Below are 21,527 nucleotides of genomic sequence, written 5' to 3' on the forward strand. Positions count from 1 at the left end.
TCATAAATTCTACTAATAGGAAATTCCTGCAGTGAAAACTAATTTAGGTCTTTACTATATTTTATTTTAAAATCATGATTTATTAAAACTAATTAACATATTCCAATTTAACTGTTTACAAGTTTAATCAATAAAAAGTAGTTCGAAAACAAACTTAACTTTAAACTTTGAATAAAAATTAAGTAAATACACTAAATCATTTTATCAATGAGTACCTATCTGTTAATTTTAAAAACTGAATTATTAAGTTGTGATCTATTTCATAGGTATATTTTAATAATTATCGCAACTGCCGATACCCAAGCCTTAAACCAAGCACAATCGATAGTGTCATCGATTTTTGTCCACACTAGCAGGTACATCCACGCAAAAAAAGCTAATTCGAGCGAAGAAAAAATTTTATCAGCGCTAAATTGATTTGAAAATAACGCCTTAGCTGGCCTAGTGGTCGGGTAAATAGTAAGCCTCACGATGACGCGCGTTACGAGAAGTGAAATTTCCCTGGACATGGAGTTCTGGGTGGAGGAGCTGTCGCCGGCACAATTGGCGTACTACGAGAAGATCACGAACGAGCACAACGCAGTGAAGGGGGCGCTGAAGAGCGCTGTGAGCGCTAACGAGGGGAAGGAACTCTTTAGCGGCCAGGTGTTTCAGGCCTACTCCTTCAAGGGCAAGGTGCTGCAGGAGCTGAAGGAGGCCACGCTACCCAAGAAGCCGCCTAAGGCAGCGGATCCACCGCCTACACCCGCAACCCCATCCACTGGCACCGGTCGTGGGCGCGGCCGTCCTCCGCGGCAGCCCTCCAACATCGCCTACCTGGAGTCTTCCGACGAGGGAGACGACGATGTGCCACTGGCCAAGCGGCTGGCCTTGTCGGCGGGCAAAAAAGCGGTCGCTGTGGCTAATGCATCCTCGTCAAACAGTCCAAAACTGGGCAAAAAGGTAGCCGCTGCATCCACTTCTTCTGGAAAGTCTTCACCCATTCTTAAGAGCAGCAAATTGCTGAAGGAATCTAAGCCGGACATTGAATCGCCACCCAAGAATTACCGTCCCGCCGAAGTCAACTCGGTGGGTGGCCTCGTGGTGGGCAGCACCGATGAGAGCAAAGACACCAAGGACGGCAAGGATGGCAAGGACAACAAGATGCAGGGCAAGACATACCCCTCTCTCGTTGTGCTGGCCAAGCCCTATCTCAAAGTGAAGGACATGGCTGCCACACGCAGTAAGCTGGACTCAAAGGTCAAGCTGGTGCTCATGCTGACGCCTAACAAGTTTTGCGAGTGGCTGCTCCAGGAAGGACTCCTTCGAGCCCAACAACACTGCATTAACCATCGTAATAACGAACTAAAGTTGGGTGAGTTTTTAAAGAGCCTTGCATCACGCACCCATCTACTTTCATATTTCTTTTATTAAGGCATCTATTCGGATGTGACCAAGTTCCCCTATACTGGTGGATATGTGTGGATTAGCGAATGCTGCCCTTATCGCTTTGTTTCTGTGTTCAACAATTCCATTTTTGAAGGAGCTCAGCACCCGCCCACATTCCTGCTTAAACTTATCTACCACTGGGCCTGCCAGACCAGCATACAGAACGTAGTGCAGTGGGTTAAGGTGGACAGTGTCTACATTAAGGGAATCTACACCTGGCTTAGGGCCATTTGTACCTTAGCAGTGCATCAGAAGTGCAAGAAGCTGGGAGGACCCGGCAAGTTTGTGGAGGTAACTAGAATATGGTATGACTAAAATCACCTTTGGTAATAACATGTTTTGTATATCTACAGGTGGGTGTCATTTCCCTGGGCACCACCTCCCAAGACGGCTCCCAACGCCAAGTTAAGGTTGAGGTTTTGGGCGTCTATGACTATGCAGAAAAATCAATTCGTCTGCGGGCCGTGGAGCCGATCACCGATGGCGATCGCAACTATAAAAAACGTTTCCAGGCCATTTTGGAACCACTCTCGCGTTGGGTGCACAAGGACAGCACCATTTGCATTGACTTAACTGTGGACAAAATTACCCTCTTTAGCATGGGATTCAAGAACATAGTACAGGCAGCTGCTACCGACAACACGGCCAAGCATAACAACTCTGCGGTTATGGAGTACCTGCGTCGCATTGTCCCGCGCATGTTCCAGAACACATTGTCGCTGCTCTCTCGCCAGATGATTCAGCAATTCCTTGACGAACTGGTTTGGCGTGAGTCCTTCGGCACCTATGCCCTGCAGGCATTTAACAACATTATTATACACATCGCTGAGCAGACTAGGGTCACAACCAACGAGACCATCACTCAGCGCCTGTATCAGGTAATCAGAAATATAAAAATATTTAACAACAATCACTTAATGCCTTTTCCGTTTAGGTGGCCACCAATCCGTTCAAGGACTGGAGTGTTCTGCCCGCTAACTACAAGGAAACACCAGCGAATGCCGCTCCTAAGCGCCTCAAGAAACGTTAGTACTTTCGTACTTTTCTACCCAGTTATAATTTAGGCCGTGAATAGAATAATCCGTAATGATAATCGGTTAAGCAAATGCCTGCGTTTTTCACTCCAAAGTGAAATGTTTTTATCTGTTTTATTATCTTCGGAAAATCGAAGCCAAATGTGAAGCTTAGGTCGATTTGTTTCACCTTCCCTGATGTATAATGCGATCTCAGAATTTCTGAATCGTTAAAAGAAGTACATGAGTCACATGTTACCTACACTAAAATTTAAGTTTTATATTCTGGCATCGTTTGTGTTATTTTATTTTAAACACGCACTAATAAGAGAACAACCAATAAAGAAATTTAAGAACTATGTTTTTATTTGATTTCCTTTTCATTTGGAGTGATAAAACGCAAAAACACGTAAAATTAATTTGATTCGCTTTGTTTGTGGATGCCACATTTAAATTGGAAAATCAAGGATGAGTTTAGAATATAAGCTATAAGGAGTTTGTATACCCTGCAATCATTTTAACAACTGTTTGAGTCCATTTTGTAAATATTTTTGTATTTGTTTTCAGCAATCAACGATGCAGACTACGTTTCCTCCAGCAAGGTTTTAAAGAAGGAGAAGGATCGCGAGAGGGATGGAGTTTCCACTGGAGCCAAGCGCGGCCGTCCACCAAATCCAGTGAGCACTCCGCCTCCCCTAATGCCAATTAAGAAGGGTCCAGGTCGTCCTCCGGGCAGTACCAACCAACCAAAAGGAGATAAAGCAACAGCCTCCAAAGCAGGGCCAGCGTCAGCCAAAGCCCTGGCCAAATCCATGGCAGCCAAAGCATTTGCAGCAAAAACATTGGGTAAAAAACCAAGGGAAAAGGATGATAAGATGCCGGTGATTATCAAGAAGGAGGAGGACGATCTAAGAGGCCTCGAGGAGCTGTACTACGGCATAAGCGATGGCACGGACGAGTACTACGAGATGTTCCCATACAATACACCGCGAACCGCCCACATTAATCTGGCAAAGACTGTGGAGTGTCCCATCTGCTTGAACGGCGATTCCTTCGATTCTAACGAGAAGCTCCAGACCCACCTTGTATCGCATATCTCTCCCGAGGGCAAGCAGCACCAGTTCCAGTGCCTGTTCTGCCTGGAGAAACACCCCACGGAGTCGGTTTTAGCCAAGCACAATCAGATCATGCATCCAACCGAGACAAAGACGGAGGGCTCGCCCTCCTACTACTGTCTAATCTGCCAGCAGCGTCACAATTCCTTGCACCTCCTGACAGCCCATCTGCAGAAGGCACACAGCACGCTGGAGCTGCCATACTGGTGTCACTCTTGCGGATATCGTTCATCCTCGCACCGAGATCTGGTCAGGCATTTCTATGACGACCACAAACACCAGAACTTTTTGCAGTGTCCCTACTGCTTGGATGTAAGTAGATTTGGCTAGTAAATAATCTTCAATGACTACATAATCGGGTTTCCCACTTTTTAGATATTCTACTTCTCCAAGCGCGGCGTTGTTAACCAGCTGCGCATTGAACACTATTTCCTGCATTTGGACGAGCACATCAACAAACGGGATCCATCGCTGCGCTGCCAGAAGTGCTCGCTTACCTTCCTCGAGAAAGGAGATCTTAAGCAACACGCCGTGCAGCACCATGTCAGCATGATCAAAACCAACAGACCGGTGCGTCTTTTGCTTAACAACTCGTTGTTAATTCCACCGCCGAAGATTCGCACTCATCACCGGGAGCAGCCTCCGTTCTCCACCTATAAGCGACCAGTATTCTTTGCTTTCCTGGAGGGCAAGACTTGTGCAGAGTGCAACACGGATTTCGCCAGCGAGGAAACACATTACACGTAAGTCAAAAGGCGATATTATATAAATTTATTAACAAAGTCAAGCATAAAGTTGCCAAGGGTGCCAGTGCTCGCAAGTGAAAACCAATGCGGACAGTAGCCAACCAATTCCCAAAACAAACCAGGCCAGTCTCAAAGTGTTCACATTAATATCTTGATAACCCAGGACATTATCAAGAAGCCTTACATATCCAGCCCGCAAGGCATCATTGAAGTCGGAAACAAGCCAGTGTGTAAGCAGTCCCGCATCCTGAATTTTCATGGTGAAACGGTTGAGGCTCGGCTCCAAGTGGCTGTCAATTCGCATTGGATAACCAATCTGTGGCGATCCCAGACAGGCAGATGAAAAGCGAAAGATCGGCTTGAAGGCATACTGCTGCTGCATGGCGAAAAACTGCCAGCGTTCTTCAGTGAATGGATATGCGAAGCTGCGATTAAAACTGAGTAGGGCAAATACTTGTTCGCTGGCATTTACGCTCACCAAAAGGGGAGCCACTTGGTCCACTAAATGAGGTTCTACATGGCGCAGGAGGGTGTTTATTTCGTACTCCTTGACAAGAACCTTCTGCTGCTGCTCGACGAGTTGCTCCATGCTATTCACTTGTTCTCCCACCACCAAGGCTGTGAAAAAGCTGTCCAACTGAATGTTGTACCAACTTGTGGTTATAAATCCTAGGATGGAAAGGAGGAAGAAAACTATGAAGTGGCGGTAGGTGGGTCTGTAAGTTCTTATGGGAGAGCTGATGAACAGGATCTTGGTCACCGCGTCCAGAAAACTTAAGCCCAAGCGCTGTTCCCAGCTAGTTTCTTCTGTTTTTGAACTCATCCAATAAAGAGCTGCGCTTATGTATACCACTCCGACAAGCAGAATATACCAGTTGTACAAATGAAATGGACGCAGTAGATACATATGTCGGGGGATCTCATTTCGCACGGGGACAATCAAACAATTAGGGTATATTAAGAGTGGATAACTTTTGACAGCGTTGGCAGGTGTGCTAACGTACGGGTGCAGGGAGATTTCCAAGTATCCGTCTATTATCAACTGCAAAATCCGGATCATATTCACACTTGTTGTGGGGTCAAGATTCTGTTCGGGGTTGGTCAGCTGTAGTGAAGCGTTATGATGGTCTAAATACTCCACAAAGGCGCGATAGGCGTATCCCCGCATCTGTGGGTGTCCTGTACTAGCATCTTGAATATGAAACACCCTTGGAATATCATTTTCCGCTGGGGTGGAGACCACATAACCTTGAAAGTTCCTCGTCTCAAGTGGAAAAAGGGGATTTGAGTCAATGTTCAGCTTGAAGAATTTTACTGACGGATACGGTGTGTATGAGTAAATCTGATTCTTATGCAGAACAAGAACTTTTAGAAATTGATAATGCCACAGTGTTTTAAATATGGCATACATAGCCCTATAAGAACCACTTCTTTGAGAGCGCAGCATGATGATCACTCGAGTGCGACGTAATTTTCGCAGACCACTGTCCAAAGTAAACCAAACCAGATCCTGTCTTTCAGGACAAAAGACCAAGCTAATAGCGTTGTGCCTAGTCACATTAATATGGCCAAGCGGTCGTAGCTCTTCAGGTTTGATAAATGAATTCGTCGTTACAGTAGTCACTCCCATTGTTTCATGAAGCCAAATAACCAGATCATTTAGCTGGTATTGGTTGGTGTTGTGTCCTATAAAAATTGGAGTAATCGTCCACTGATCCCGGGAAGATATGACTCTTAAAACGCCCTTTAGAAAAGTCACATTGTAATCACTTTTTGTGAGCTCCGGGATTAATAACAGGTACAGAAGCCACACTTTGCACATGGTGGTTAACTTGTTTATGACAGGTGAGCCCACAGGAAGAGGGTTTATAAGCCAGCAGATAATTGATTTAATGCGATTTATTAGACCTCGATTGGTCTTATCGCGGAAAGTCATCTGATTGATATGTCGTAATGGGTTTGGTTGAGTGTTTTTAAGGATATAACTCATTAAATATATATTTTCCCTCTATATTTTTAGCGGCTGGCTGCACTGTGTTAAGTGCAATTACCAGACTTGTTGCGAACGAGCGCAATTCCGTCATGGCGTGGACTGTAACGGAAACTTTGTGGACGCCATGGAAGTGAATATGCCACAGGAGATGCACTGCATCTGCGGCTTTGCCACTGGCAACGGCAACAAGATGGCCCAGCACTTGGCCAACTGCGGGCTGAGCACCTGCTATCCCAGTTTGGAGGCGGCCAATGAGAATGCCGTGAAGCGCAATATGTTGGATATGTTGGGCTTGGTGCGACGCGATGGGGAGACCTCGGGCGAGGGTGCAGAAATAAGTGAGCCCGCCGATGATGTCACCGATCAGAACTCCGACATTATGCCGTCGCAGGAAGATCACCATTTGCAGCAGCACCATCACGAAGTGGAGCACCACCAGCAGATGCAGGAGCAAGAACCACACGATGAGCCTCAGTCCGAACTGCAACCTGAGTACTTATCGGCGCCAGTGGAGCACCAACCCGTGCAGAGTCTGCCTGTTCACCAGAGCATGCCGGTGCAGCAGCCTGGTCCAATACAATTCGGGGAAATGGAGGCTGCTCCCGTAATGCTGGACCCTCAGCAGCAGGTGCAGGCCACTCCGGACTACGCTCAAGTTTCGGTGGTGCAGCAGCACCAGCAACAGCAACCCTATGGCTTGAGCAACTACGGACAGAGCTCGTTGGCCACAGACATTGACATGCCACTAATTGGAGAGCTCTCCGAGCCAAATGCTCCGCCGACGCCACAGTTTCTGGGCGAGGTCCACACGCCCATGTTTGATGCAGTGGCCGCTGCCGAGCAACAGCACTATCACGCCCAGCACCACCACCACCCGCAATGATATAAGCCACATGGGAAGATGAAATCACGCGACTACACTCTCCACTGGCAGAACTACTAGTTCGAGCCAGTCCCTAACATTTTGATCACCCACTGGTTATACCCCGGATTCATAACAGACAAACCTAATCACAAACAAATACAATACGAAGGCAGTTAAAATTGTATAGCATCTATTTAAGCACAAAATGTTAAGCTGTTTCGACATAAATTAACGATTGAAATCTCGGGTGCACAAAAGTCGATTATACCAGATTCGCATATTTCATAGCAAATAGCAAGAGATTCCCTACAGTTGGTTCTGTATCCTTAAATTTTAAATATATCTAATACATTAAACTCATTTGGATATCAAAATATAATCAGTTGTAAATGTCACAAATACATTTTAATTTTAATAAATGTACTCCTCATTAGGCTTTAATTTTTATTGGTGATAGGGCCATTGTAACTGGGCCATTGCGCAAATCATTAGGCCGACTATTAAGGTCGAAATTGGTTTTCTTATTACTTTGTGGTGGTCCTTATTACGCTTTACTTGTCATTGGTAAGTGGGCCATTGCGCAGATCATTGGGCCGACTATTATGGTCGAAATTGGTTAAATTATTGGCGATGGTAGAAACGCCAGCGTTCGAAGAGGAAAATCATACCAGACAATAGCCATCCACATCCAAGCACAGCCCATCCCAGTCGTAAGGAGTCGATATCCAGGGACTGATATCCAAGAACGTTGTCCAGGAGTCTCACATAACCAGCGCGCATGGCATCGTTGAAATCAGAAATGACCCAGTGCTGCAGAAGCCCTGCCGCCTGGACTCGCATGATGAATATGTTAAGAGACGACTGCAGGTGGCAGTCTTTCCTCATCGGGTAACCAATGATCGGCGATCCCAGGCAGGCGGATGAGAACCTAAAGATAGGTTTGAACGCATATTGTTGTTGCAGCGAAAAAAAACTCCACCGTTCGGAGGTAAAGGGGTAGGCGAAGCTGCGGTTGAATCCCAGAAGAGCGGACACCTGCTCATCGGCATTGACGCCCACTAAAAGTCTACTCACTTCGCCAACTAATCGCGGTTCTACGTGTCGCAGAAAAGTACTGATCTCGTATTGCTTTACCAGTACTTTTTGGTGCTGCTGAATAAGCTGTTCCATGCTGTCTACCTGCTCACCCACCACCAGAGTAGTGAAAAAGCTTCCCAACTGAATGCTGTAAAGGTTTGTAATCACAAATCCCAAAATGGTGAGCTGTAACGACACCATAAAATATCTCAGTGTGGGACTGTAAACCCTTGAGGGGGAGCAGGTGTATATAACTCTGCTTATGCTATCCAAAAGGTTAAGCCCAATCCGCTGATCCCAGGTTTGATCTTCTAGTCCGGGCTGAATCCAGTAGAGCACTCCGCTGATATAGATTACAGATACCAGCAGAAGAACCCAACTCCATTGACTGAGGGGCAGCAGCAGATACGTGTGACGTGGTATCTCATTTCTAACAGGAACTATGAGGCAATTGGTGCCTACCACCAATGGATAGCTGTGATCTCCCACATCCTCCGGTACGTCCACATACGGATGCATAGAGATCTCCAAGAGGCCATCCCTTATCTGCTGCATAATCCTTCCCATATTCACACTTTTGTTAATGGCATGGTCCTGGTGGGGATTACTTACTTGCAACGTGGCGTTGTGGCGATGCAGATACTCCACGAATGTGCGATATCCAAATCCCCGTATTTGCCTTCGCCCTGTTTCTTGGCTTCGCACAAAAAACACTCGTGGAATATCATTCTCCACTGGAGTAGAGACCACATAGCCTTGGAAATCCAAAGTACGTGGCGGAAAGAACGAGTCAGAATCCATATCTACCTTGTAAAATCGAACAGATGGATACGGAGTGTATGAGTAAACTTGATTATTGTGCAAAACAAGGACTTTTAGGAACTGAAATTGCCACAACCTCCTGAATATGTTTGTTATAGCTTTGTAAGACGCACTTCTTTTGTTGGGCAAAACGACAATCAGCCGGATAAGGCGCAATTTTCGAAGTCCTTTATCTAGATTAAACCAAATCAATTCCTGGGTGCTTTGGCAAAATAGCAAACACAGCGAGCTATCCACATTTATTTTATAGTGGCCAAGAGGATACTCCTTTTGGGGAGGTATTGATGTATCCACCGTGTGACAAGTTACATTAATCGTATGTTGAAGCCAATTCATCAGATTGTTTAGCTCGTTTGAACTCGTATCGGTCCCCACAAAGATCGGAGTGTTTCTCCAATTCTCCTTTCTGCGGATGACAGTTAACACTGTTTTCACTAAAGTCATGTTATAACCTCTACTAGTGAGTTGCAACTGAGCACGAGCGGAAAGTAGCAACAGGATTACAAGAACTTTGCGCATGGTGGTTGATTATGCTGTGACATCTCGACGTCCCTGCCTCAGACTTATAAGGTAGAAAATAATTGAATGATTAAATATAATCGGCATTGATTAGCCTTATCAATGATCAGAAATGCAGGAAAATTAATACATATATTACAATGCAATACAATTGGTCAATCATTATTCATAGTTTTTGTCAGGATATATAATATAATTTATTTATTTACTTAACTATTTATTTGGAGGTGAGCATTGGATTTATTGCACTTAGGGCGGACAAAAAACATACAAATTTACTGAAAACGTGTGGAAATATACAAGACACAGAAAATAAGTTATAATTACGCCTAAACAAGGGAAATATCAATAACTAAAATCTCCAATTTTTGAAAAGTCCACAACCTTTACATAGCGATATTTGTTTGGGGGTTATCAAAGGAAAAATTAATCAATAATACGTTTGGAATAAGGTGAGATATTCTTTGAGAGATTTGTAAAGTTGCAATATCAAGAACTTTCTTGTGAGACAAGAATCATTTCTGTTGCTGTCGTTGCTTAGATTGCAGTAGAGCGGACAAGACTAGAGCAGTGTCCAGCTCCTGCTGATTGCCAGGTTCATTATCCAGAGATATTTCAGCAGCACGTTCGTGGAATCGGGCCAATACACGGGGACGATAGTCTTAGCGGTAGGATATAAGCTATGAGAAATAAATTCATTTTTATTAGACCGTTAACTTACCGACACTGCCTGCCAGAGGATTACCAGTTAGTCGAAGAGTCTCTAGGAGCGGAAGATTGGCGACATGATCAACTTCATCGAGCTCTTCAATCTGATTTGAGCTTAGATCCAAATTAACCAGTGAAAGCAATTTCCTCAGACCACTTAGGTTCGCGATTTTATTTTGAGCCAGCTTTAGAGTGACGAGATTTCCCATCGTTAGGTGCCAATCGACGCACTCTGCTATCAGATTTCCGGACAAAGAAAGCAACTGCAAATGGGGAAGCTCGGCAAGATTTTGGACGGTTCGAATTCGATTCTGATCCAGTATCAGTCGTCTCAGTCTTGGAGCTGTTCTCACGCTGCCATCGATTTGAGTAAGCAGGTTGCCAGTGAGATCCAGTTCTGATATCTCTTGCCACGCGTCCGCACTGACTAAGACACTGCCATTAGAAGTAGGAGAAACAGAATTAGATGACGATGCAGTAATTGTCTCTGGCAGCAGGCTCGGCACATCACAGTGCTTGTGCAGATTATCGCAGAGCAGCACTTGGTTTATGTTCTGTATGGTTGTATTGTGGACACAGATTGTCTGAAGAGTCGGCTTTAGAAGTTCGATGTCTACGATGTTTTCCGTGGACAAGGCTGAGAACTTAAGCGTCTTGAGATTGCGAAACGCATTCAGATTAAATTTTAGTCTGTTTGGAATGATATTACTCCGCCCAATGGGCACATCCACCGTATTGTAGTCCTGGGCATAGCTGGCGTTGTCCTTTACTGGAGTTACCACCAAAGCCACAAGCTGCGTGCAAAAGTCCAGTACATGCGAGAAGTCATATTTTCCACCGTGATTCATGCTCGGCGGACAGGGAAGACTAAGTCGCTCACTGATAGCAAAGACCTGGAAGGAGGTAGCAAAATAAAAACAAAGATAGTAATCCGAAATTTTACAAGGCTATATTTTAAGCTGCCGCTGCAGCCTTGTTTATAGCAGATTTTGAGTCTAACAAAGGATACAATTCACACTCTTCGGAGGCCAGAAATTTTGTCATTAGTTTGTAAAGCAACGCTATGCCAAGATACTTTCGCTCTCTACTTGATAAACTGGTCCGAGCTGGACCGCAGTAGACACCCAATCGGCGGTTAGTCAAGTGATTCATACTGAGGGCATCAATAATAGATGCCTCACGGGTTTCAGCATCATGTGACGAGATGCCGCAAAAAGCACAGATTAATAAGACTCCACGATTAGCTTTCCAAATGGTCACTATTAAAGCTAGTTTTGGGTCCTTGACTAACGTTATACTATTGGTTCCATCCAGAAACTTCTGGGCTCTTTTTAAGTGAGCATAGGGACGGGAAGCCTTGCCTTTTCCAACATAGAAAATTGCTCTGAGGAAGGTGTACCAAACATCCATTCGATGAAGTTGAGGTGCCCGCTCCCTCAGCTTATTGGTAACTCTTGGATCCAGTAACAAGTAGTTGAAGTACTGCCGATTATTAGAGTCGTCATCTCGGTACCATTTTCTATGCTGTTGGACGTACTTATTAAGGTTTTTTATGTTATTAAAGTTTATCTCTGAGTTTATGGTTTTCTCCAGTTCTGCAGAGAAGCTAGTGTTATGTTTGTGAAGGGTTCCCAGGGAATAGTTTATGCCCCTTGTGCTAACTCGGTTTAGTACGTTTCTAAGATGCAAAGGATCAGTTTGGACCAAATTAAATACTAATAATTTTGACATACTATAATGTTAGAGGGGGAATAAACGTAACATTAATTTCAAGGAGTAAAAGCTCACCTCTAGGGCTGAAAGATTGTACTCCTTTTTGGAGCTGAGCAGTGTATCTCCACTTTCGTTAAAGAGTTTGGCAAGATCCTGTAGCAAATATATAATGTCATACTTGTTAAAATCCAGGAACTCCGCAAGAGCCCGAGGAAGTTCCGTTCGGAAGTAGATGAGCAGTTCCTGTAGATATATTTCCAGCTGTTCCCGTCGCTGCTCCAAGAACGCGGGCTGTCTGTTACCCACGAGCTGAAAATATCGTATTAATTTCGTCGTTGCAGCATATTCTTTGGGGGCGTACCTTTTTTTGGTGGCAGCAGCTTCTTGCTGATGGATATCTCTCCCACCAGCTTCTCGTGGAGCTGAGCGAAATCGCGATAGCGCCTCTCCACCAGCCACTCCACCTTTCCAACCCGAACTTTCACATCGTAGTAGGTCACCCCACCGCTGGAGTTCTCGTTGGTGAACCTCGGAACCGTCACCGCGGTGTCCTCGTGCTGGCGATAATAGCAAGCCATCGCTGTCCTTTCCGCTTGCCTGAGATATTTTCGAGCATCCAAATCCACATCCAGCAGGTAATCATCTGATAAACATTGTTCAATCAGCCAGGGTTGCCAGCAATGCTGTCAAATCGAATAGAGATAGCTAGAAATAGCTACGGTCATATAAATATTACAAAAAATTCTTGTTGAAATATATTTGCTAAGGATGTAGATTCATGATCTCGTTATAATATTATAAAATATAAAGGTTAATATTGTGATATTATTAGGAATGTAAAAGTCTAAAAAAAAATACTACATTTAATACCGATATATTTAGCTTTAAAAACATTAAAAAAGCATACCTCTTTCAGTGCTATCGAATTATCGATTGTTAGGCATTCGGCTTTTTTTGTTTATATTTGCTTGTTGGCATTTTCAGTTCTAAGAACAAATGATTTAAGCGTTAGTTATTTGAACTAAACAATGCCAGTGACTAGGCAATCAAATTAACTGTCATATCTGAGCTGAAGGAGGACTAGGACCAAAAATGGCCTTCCTGGGCGACTGTGTAATCGTGTTCGTGTCGCAGGCAAGTGGGAGTCTCAATTAGGAAATGTGGAAAAGAGTGAATCCCAATTTCCTTTCTTTCAGATGGTATTCTTCGCCGGCGGCTGGCTGTTTTTCAACAAAGAACTCTTTAAGCACTACGAGATACGTCACATATCCGTTCAGTTAATATTTTCATCCACATTCGCCTTGTCCATAACTATGTTCGAGTTGATAATATTCGAAATTATCGGCGTTCTTGAGTCCAGTTCGAGGTACTTCCATTGGAGACTGGGTCTAACGTTGCTACTCTTTATGACGACGGCTGTGATACCCATTTACATATGTTACTCTGTGATACACAGCATTTCCTTCTGTAAGTGAACGCCTCTATAAGTTAAAGTTGTCCCAGTAACTCTATCTATTCAATAGTTTCCGATAGGTGGGTCCGAATTCTGACCACATTCAGTTGGTTCGTATTTCTCTATGGACTCTGGAGAATTGGAGAACCATTTCCGTTGCTTAGCGCCTCCCATGGCATCTTTACGATCGAACAAGGCGTTTCCCGGATTAGTGTGATTGGGGTAACCGTAATGGCCATTCTCTCGGGGTTTGGTGCCGTCAACTATCCATACACAAGCATGGCCTACTTCATCAAGTAATCGAATTGCTATAAAATTCCCTCTTATCTTTGTGTGACGTGCACTTCTTTCTCTTTTTTGGCAGGCCAGTGTCACGAAATGACATCATCTGCTTCGAGCGCCGTTTGGCCTTAACGGTAGACATGCTGACGGCCAAGAAGAGGAGGATTGCCTTAGCCGTTTATAATCACAATAAACTGCATCCTGCCAAACCCAGAATTTGGGATATGCTAACCTCTGCGGTTCAACGCAATACAGGAAATGGCGAAGGTGATTATAAGGAAATCATTAAATCTATGTTCTGATAATATTAATTATTGATTTACAGATATCAATCAACTAAAACAGGAAGTTTACGGCTTAGAGGAGTTATTGCGCTCTGTTTTCTTGGAACTAAGTTCATTGAAAAACATGGAAGAACGCCAAAGATGGTCTCAAACATTGAAAGGAAAATACTTTAATGTTTTGGGTCACTTTTTTAGTGTATACTGTGTGTATAAGATTTTTATGGTAAGTCCAACCCCAAAACGCATTCGCTCACACATAATTTATATTTTTTTTTTCTGTAGTGTTGCATCAACATTATATTTGATAGAGTGGGACGGAAGGATCCAGTGACCCGCGGCCTAGAGATTGCAATTCACTGGTGCGGATTCGACATAGACTTTGCCTTTTGGAACCAGCATATATCGTTTCTCCTTGTCGGATGCATAGTGGTTACCTCGATAAGAGGGTTGTTGCTAACGCTCACAAAGGTAGGTGTTCAGACTATTTAATTTGAATATAAGCCAAGTCTAGTTTTTTTTTTTAGTTCTTCTACCGCATTTCATCGAGTAAATCGAGCAACATCATTGTTTTGATCTTAGGTCAGATCATGGGCATGTACTTCTGTTCTTCAGTGCTGCTTATGCGCATGAACATGCCAGCCGAATATCGGGTGATTATCACTGAAGTTCTGGGCAATCTGCACTTTAACTTTTACCATCGTTGGTTCGACGTCATATTCCTGGTCAGCGCATTGACCACCATCATCGTTTTGTATCTGTCTCGCAAGCCAGTTCGCGTAGACGATTCCGATCTGCACTGATTCAAGCTTAGGCGCTTGGAAGAGCTTCACAGCTATTTTAATAGGATAAGCTGAATTGATTTATGTCAGTTAGCAAAATTTTTGCAAGCTTTAAGTTATGTAAATCTTTGTATATACCAGCGTGTATGTAATGCTGTAAGGCATATAACTATATATCGATGCACAAAAAATCAAAGTTACAATTTTTGTTAAAGTAAAATAAAGCAAAGAACTTTTTATACCCTTGCGAGGGTATTATAATTTCATTCAGAAGTAAGCAATGCAGTGAAGGAGACACCTTAGACTCCATAAAGTGTATATATTTTTGATCAGCATCACGATCTGAATCGACCTAGATGATGATATTGTAGTTTTTTTATAATACGGCCATCATTTTTGTTGAGTATCAAGTTTTTAACAAGCCTTGAAACATGAAAAAAATTTCATAAAAATCGGACAATTATAAAAATTTTATAACTTTTCTTATTAATGTCGGATTTTGGATTGGTATACCTCAAAATGCCTGTAACCTAATCCCCTTAGGCTTCAGCCTAAAACCAGCACTTACACGTGTATAATCACATCAAAAAATTTCGTCTTTGTTTTCTATCAAGCAAGCATGGTTTTTGGAATATAGTGGGTACTAACGACTCTTGAATTACAAATCAAATTTAAAAAAAAAACGCACGGTTTTATGGTATGGTTATACCATATCGCTGTCATATGAACAATCATAGCTTCGATATTGTTTAGATTTATAAGCTACGGCTCGCCAAAGCTAGCTTATTTTCTTGTTATCTTTGAAACTGTGCTGTTAGATGTTCCCACCCAAAATAATGGGTAATTATTTGCAGCTTTGAATATCCTGGTTTAAAGCTTTCGAAAAGCTTTTCAGCAGTTTGATTTAGGTCTTTAGGTTACCAGTTGCCTGCCATGGCAAGGTTGTTGGCTCAGTTTTGAGTGAGTGGTATATTAACATTTGAGCACTTACACTTACATCTGTATTTCATTTCCACTGTTCCCATCACTTAATATATTACTTGGTAGCTTCTTGAGTTAAGTTGAGAGGAATTGTTGGATAACTTGATAGGTCAAGTTTGGAGGGGGATTTTGTAGTGGTCGATATAGGGACGCAAGGCGAAATCGTATAATGAATAATAATATCTCTACGAAGCTTATAAACGGCGCTTTTTTTTCAAACCTGCTTTACAGATACAAGCACACATGTAGTGTTTCCCTTTAAATTTGACCTAGCTTTTCTGAAAAAAGGACATCGTTTCAGGATGTGTACCTCGCAAACACCTGAGGCCTCTTTAAAAATGATTTCGCTAACATTCAATTCCACTGCCTACTGCTGTGGGTTGTCGAGAGGACAGAAAAAATGGCAACATAAAATTGCAATTACAATTAAAGATGGGCAACTTTTTAAAAGTCCCCAGAAAACGCGATGCTATAGCACGGGATATAAAAATTGGCAACTGTTCCCGGTCCCGAGTCGGCAGATAAGGATATAACCATATGCGCACTTTGCTGGCTAAAAATGCCATTAAAATGTTGCGGCTGCCGCAGATCCAACCGAGCGAAAAGCATTTCGAGTGTCTAGATGAATAAATCATGAAATAAAAATGATTGAAGGGTTCCCACAGGGCGACAATGAGAGGAGGAGAAGAGGGTTGCAAACCCAAAACTGCAGTCAAAAGCGCAGTATATGGCGGCGAATCAATCAACCCGAAACCCGATGAATTCGTAACTAGACACGGAGGAGAGACAACGCTTTGTCTAATTAGATAGAAAATGTGGGGGAAATGGGCTCTGCTCTACCTCCTTTTGCGTGTTTACTTTTAACCTTATCGATTTCATCGATTAGTGATTGATAATGTGTGTTGGCCTGCTCCAGTTGCTCTGGCTGGGCCGACTTCATGGCCATTATGCAAATTTGCCGAGCAATTGATTAGAATTTCATTTGCATCACGCATACGCCCCGTATGCCGAGGCTGCCATAATTAACGCTGCATGCACGGTGGGCTAATTAGCATAAATTCAATTAGTTTTCTTGTTTGCACCTTCGGTTGCCTCCGGAGTCTAGCTAGCTAGGTTACCCCATCCCAAGCTATACTAATCTACCTGATCTTATTGACCGGAAGCGTATAGCTCGGCTTAGAGTTCGCTGTTGCGCAAACAAAGTTCCGATTTCCTACCCCTTTCCTCCTGTCGCTCAATGGCCCTATGCATATTTAGCATATTTCCTGCTTGACGTTTGACCTTTGTCTTGCATTGCGTCAGATTCGCGACGGCTGGCTTTCAGTTTCGGTGTCGCCTCAGGTAACAACTGGCGTTTCTGACTGCGGTTATCTGTCTGAGTCTCGCCTCGGGGCATGAGAAAGACATTAGCATAAGCAGGCGGCATTTGTTCAGATTGCCGACGAATTTGTGACAAGTTATGCAATAGGTCTTCAGTTAGATTTACATACGATTACGTGAGATAAGTGTGCACGTGGGAGACTTAGTTACGCTAAGGATAAAAGTATTTTGTCCTTTAATGGGGTAAGAAGAAAAATTGTTTGGTAAACACAATGTAACTCAAAAACTCTGAGACTCTACAAAACTAGAATAAAATGTTAAGGAAGCATTAAAGCAGTCATTCATGAATGTATGTATGATATTATTTTGATTTTCTTAATGCTGAAATAGTGCTTAATTAGAAACCACAAGCCCGGATTGAGAGGTTAACAACGTGAGTTGGTCGATTTGGCATTAGCTCGATCAGATATTTTTTCTTCATCCGCAGTCGACTGGATCTGCCCTAATGACCATCGTTTGCCAACCGTTAACCTTTCGCTTACGCTTTAGCTCCATTTGACCTCGTCGAACGGCTGCGTCCGAGAGTTCCCACCTAGCAACCAACGAACTAATTAGGACCCATCTCCATCGACGGGCTAGGCGACTCATTAGTGGACGGCTTCACATAATTAAAGCAACGGTTCCGCTTGGCCAAAATGCAACAGCACAGTAATCAAAGCACTTGGCAATTATTACATTGATTACCGGATAAAGCCATAAATGCCTGTAGGAGACGATGGTCAGTCCGATGAGGAAATTAAAGAGACTCTTGTACATAGCAGTATCCAGTTCATTAGGCCTGCCGCTAAGGGAAATATCCACCTGACATACAATTTCAACTTAAAACTGAATACAAAATATCTCTCGCCAGTGTCGATTCTCAATCAAATTATTTACTCTATGAAATATTTAAAAGTTCTGCAATGTTTCCCGGCCATGAGAAATGATAGCAGGGCAATTGAAAATGGCAGTAACAGGGTAATCTGTTAATGAATATTTAAAGGCTTTTAGGGGGTATATAAGTGCCAGCCGATTTGTAATTATAGTGGAAACGTGTTTTCATGAGTTGAGGCACGTATATATTAACTAAAATGTAGTAGTTTTATACAAGCACCCTGTTTCTTGAAATGTATTAACGTTTTTTGCCGCCCAGCCTTGATGTATGTTGAACATAGCACTTTTTATTCCCAACAGAACTCAGCTGTGCAGCATCATCGTAAATAATCCTGATGATACTGATGCTATTAGCGAGCTGAGGGGTCAAAGGTAGAATCAGACTAAAGGCTGATATTTATAAAGAGAGAGAATAATTCAATGTCCAGTAAAATTAAATATACGAGGAGAAAAGAACACAGTTTGCGAGGCCTTAACTGTTTGCTATGCAGGTACTTCCGTTCGCCTTCGCACTTTTACCTGCAAACTTTGCCAGGATTATTGCTCCATTTTGCGCTCCAATGAATTTCGTCGAACTCACGCCAAAGTTTAACGGGCACGTGAGTGTGCCAACGCCCCATAAAAGTGCCATAAACGTTGATAAGACATGTTTGTCATAGGTGAGCCTGTGTGTCAGCACTCCTGACTGCAGCTACAAGATTGTTCTGCCGAAGGAGCAAGGAGGTGCCAAGTAGTTTGTCGGCCTGATTTCCCACAGATTGCTTTATTATCCTTCAAACGTGCACAATGTAGATGCCGAGCCATCTGTGTGGATTTATGACCTGCATCCCAATTTGTCAGCTTATTAGACGGGGCTCAAAAGTCATATTCATGAGCGGAGGACTTGGCGAGACGTCTAGGAGATTTTTCGCTTAGTGGTGCGGGGCACAGAAAAAATAACGATTTCTAAAATTAAATTTAAAGAGACTATCTTGATAATTGTTTTCTCAGTAATGGGTTTCATAGAAAAAACAGAACGAACCATAAATCGCCAGGCATTTTTCCTTGTGTATCCACTAATTTCTCATAGAGCACAATTGCACCCATTAGCGAGAGGACAAGCCAGGAGATTGCGATTGTACCGCCAACTGGCCATTTCCAGCGAGCAGCTAACGCGGTCAATGATGGCCTCAATCACAGCTGTCATAAACAGCGAGCCCATGGCTACACGACGGTCCATCGAAAGAGAGAGGGATACCCAGGATACATCCAGAACGTCTGCGGGACAGACAGAGACAGAGATCCAGGAAGAGTGACACTTCCATCGGTTGGGTTCTGTCTCTCTTTTGTGGCACCATCCAGTGCTATTAATATGGAAATTATGCAAATTGAATTGACTTTCGTCGAGCCTCGCTGAGACCCATTAAGCGGTGTTTAAGTTGTTTTCTCGCTGTAAAGGTGTTTATATACGAATTCCGTAAGGATTAGGAATCTCAAAAAAGACAAGAAATGTCTTTAAAGGCTTGGGTATTATAAACTCGCCACTTCGATGGGGTTGAAGCATTTTCAAGGCGTCCAGAAAAGTATGTAGATAAATGAAAAAAAACAGGTTGAATCTTACGAGTAAATTTTAAAAAAATTCTAAAAAAAAGGCATTGAGATTTTGCGGGTATAGCTAAGTTTATAAGGGTTACAATGTTATGTATACGCTCCGCTGACGTAGTAGACTTTGTTGAAATGCACACCATGTATCACTATTTTACAAAAAGGTGAATTAAATATAAAACCAGCAAAACTTAGAAGGCTTAAGGGCGGGGTTCAGAAAACTTAGCAATAGGTCTCATAAGCTATGAAATAAAAAGGCAAATAAGTGCTACAAACTGGGTTTAATAAATTAACGGAAAAGTTACGATTGACGAAGGCTTTACTTGGCTATAAGTAGAACTGTTTGGTTAGGTATTAACTGGCAACATAGGAGCTTACAAGCTTCAGAGCTTTGGTTTTTAAACAACAAATTGTTACATTAAGTAACCTCTCTTCATCATAGAACGCAATTATTAAATGGGCCTGCGGCCAATAATGTGTTCGTGGTAAAGTTTCCATTTTTGCCACTTCGATTGCCACAGGTGTGGTGGCGCAGTAATTTGTCATTTTCCTTTCGGACTATTCCCTGTGGAGCGAAAGAACCTGGCAGTTGTGTGACAATTGCCCCGCAGCTGGAGACCCAAACCTTGGCTAATCAATAAGTTGTGGTGGGTGGGCACAAAAATGGAAAGTGGCTTACTCCAATTGGAACTTTCTCCTATGATTGTAGTATCGATTATGATTTTCAAAGCCGTCTGTGGATAGAGTAAATGTCCTTTGGGCAAGCGGCGGAATCCATTCACAAAAAGTGTATAAAATATTACCTCGGCTCATAGTCAGACAATGGACCTCAGCGCTATCAGACTTAATGAACCCAAAAGACCCATTAGGGTCTGCAGCATTAATAACTATAAAAAAGGTGAGGCGAGACTATTAAAAGTAATGACAACTAATTTTTAGGTTAAGCCAGGAATACGACCACCCAGCACAATTTATAAACTTCACAGCAGTAAAAGGATTTCCAGACAAATGAAAAGAGGAAAAAAATGAAAAATTAAATGCCATTCTGTTGGGTTGGGGTGAAATTTTTCAAAAGAAACTGGTGTTGGCAAACCGTTTGGGCCTTTTAAATCAGAGTTATATTAAATCGATTTGATACAAAATGGACAACAATTTGTACCCCAATCAAAACTCTTGCAAAGTTCAAGATGCGTCTCCAAAATCGAAGGTAGAAAAGGGTTCTTTTCCCGAAAGTTTTCATTAATCATTGAAGCCACTTCATTTTTAGCTGTTTCCGCAGTGAATGAAAAACAAACACAACTATTATTTGTTGTTTGCTGACCAGTCAATGCCCATTGGAAGAACACAAATTTTCATTTCATTTATTCATTCAGGCAGCACAATAATAAATATAAACTGGCGAGCTGTGCAACAAAATATAATCAAGATTGCCTGTCAAAATTCCCGCAGTCGGCAGAACGTTTGCATGAAAAATTCTTAAATGTGTATTGATTTTTTCCACGGTTTAGTTTTATTATTATTATCTGTGAATTTCCGTCTGCCGTGTGCAAATTGGATAATAGAGCGGTAAATTAAATTTACCGCCTCGTTCCGTTGTGGGTTGAGTGAAAGTAATTACAGACAGGTAGTTATATCGCCATGCCAAATGAAAACCTCCCACCTTGATTGCATATGTCTCTTACATACATTTGCAGCCCCGTTTCAGCGGATAATTAAATAAAATGACATACAATTTGATGTGGGTGTAGCTGGAAAAAAAATATGATTGACAATACTTCCTAGTAACAAAATAGTTCCTGACGGACTTGATGAAACTTCGATTTTCATCTGTTTGTGATTAGATACATATATAGAAATATAGGTTAGAAACAAACAGATATTAACTCGATGCAATTATTTAATAAATATAAAT

At 42.7% G+C, this 21,527-nt stretch overlaps 6 protein-coding genes across 6 annotated transcripts; 3 read left to right on the forward strand and 3 right to left on the reverse strand.

The window, feature by feature from the left end:
* The first annotated feature begins 340 nt into the window (after positions 1-340).
* LOC108101891 lies at positions 341-7,583 on the forward strand. Its single transcript, XM_017206452.1, has 7 exons — positions 341-1,354; positions 1,415-1,719; positions 1,782-2,306; positions 2,363-2,453; positions 3,009-3,868; positions 3,932-4,299; positions 6,323-7,583. Exons 1-7 carry the CDS (start codon positions 472-474, stop codon positions 7,176-7,178), a joined length of 3,888 nt encoding a protein of 1,295 aa, XP_017061941.1. The 5' UTR covers positions 341-471; the 3' UTR covers positions 7,179-7,583.
* LOC108101893 lies at positions 4,306-6,316 on the reverse strand. Its single transcript, XM_017206453.1, has one exon. It carries the CDS (start codon positions 6,290-6,292, stop codon positions 4,340-4,342), a length of 1,953 nt encoding a protein of 650 aa, XP_017061942.1. The 5' UTR covers positions 6,293-6,316; the 3' UTR covers positions 4,306-4,339.
* Positions 7,584-7,781: 198 nt separating the features above from the next.
* Positions 7,782-9,578, reverse strand: LOC108101798. Its single transcript, XM_017206274.1, has one exon. The coding sequence runs from the start codon at positions 9,576-9,578 to the stop codon at positions 7,782-7,784; it is 1,797 nt and encodes a 598-aa protein (XP_017061763.1).
* Positions 9,579-9,731: 153 nt separating this feature from the next.
* LOC108101925 (nischarin) lies at positions 9,732-12,678 on the reverse strand. The gene is made up of 4 exons (XM_043208261.1): positions 12,364-12,678; positions 12,075-12,310; positions 10,300-11,179; positions 9,732-10,239 (listed from the first exon to the last, which is right to left on the reverse strand). The coding sequence occupies exons 1-4, from the start codon at positions 12,575-12,577 to the stop codon at positions 10,094-10,096; spliced, it is 1,476 nt and encodes a 491-aa protein (XP_043064196.1). The 5' UTR covers positions 12,578-12,678; the 3' UTR covers positions 9,732-10,093.
* Positions 12,679-12,915: 237 nt separating this feature from the next.
* LOC108101926 (Golgi pH regulator) lies at positions 12,916-15,067 on the forward strand. Its single transcript, XM_017206507.2, has 7 exons — positions 12,916-13,133; positions 13,196-13,466; positions 13,523-13,748; positions 13,817-14,001; positions 14,060-14,241; positions 14,301-14,486; positions 14,543-15,067. The coding sequence occupies exons 1-7, from the start codon at positions 13,092-13,094 to the stop codon at positions 14,816-14,818; spliced, it is 1,368 nt and encodes a 455-aa protein (XP_017061996.1). The 5' UTR covers positions 12,916-13,091; the 3' UTR covers positions 14,819-15,067.
* Positions 15,068-19,884: 4,817 nt separating this feature from the next.
* On the forward strand, positions 19,885-20,554 carry LOC108101817. Its single transcript, XM_017206293.1, is given in 4 exon segments — positions 19,885-19,966; positions 20,058-20,393; positions 20,396-20,429; positions 20,494-20,554. Coding segments are annotated over 3 exon segments (210 nt in total). The 5' UTR covers positions 19,885-19,966; positions 20,058-20,278.
* Positions 20,555-21,527: the final 973 nt, after the last annotated feature.

This window comes from Drosophila ficusphila, unplaced genomic scaffold, assembly GCF_018152265.1.
Source record: "Drosophila ficusphila isolate 14025-0441.05 unplaced genomic scaffold, ASM1815226v1 contig_414, whole genome shotgun sequence".
Lineage (NCBI taxonomy): Eukaryota > Metazoa > Arthropoda > Insecta > Diptera > Drosophilidae > Drosophila > Drosophila ficusphila.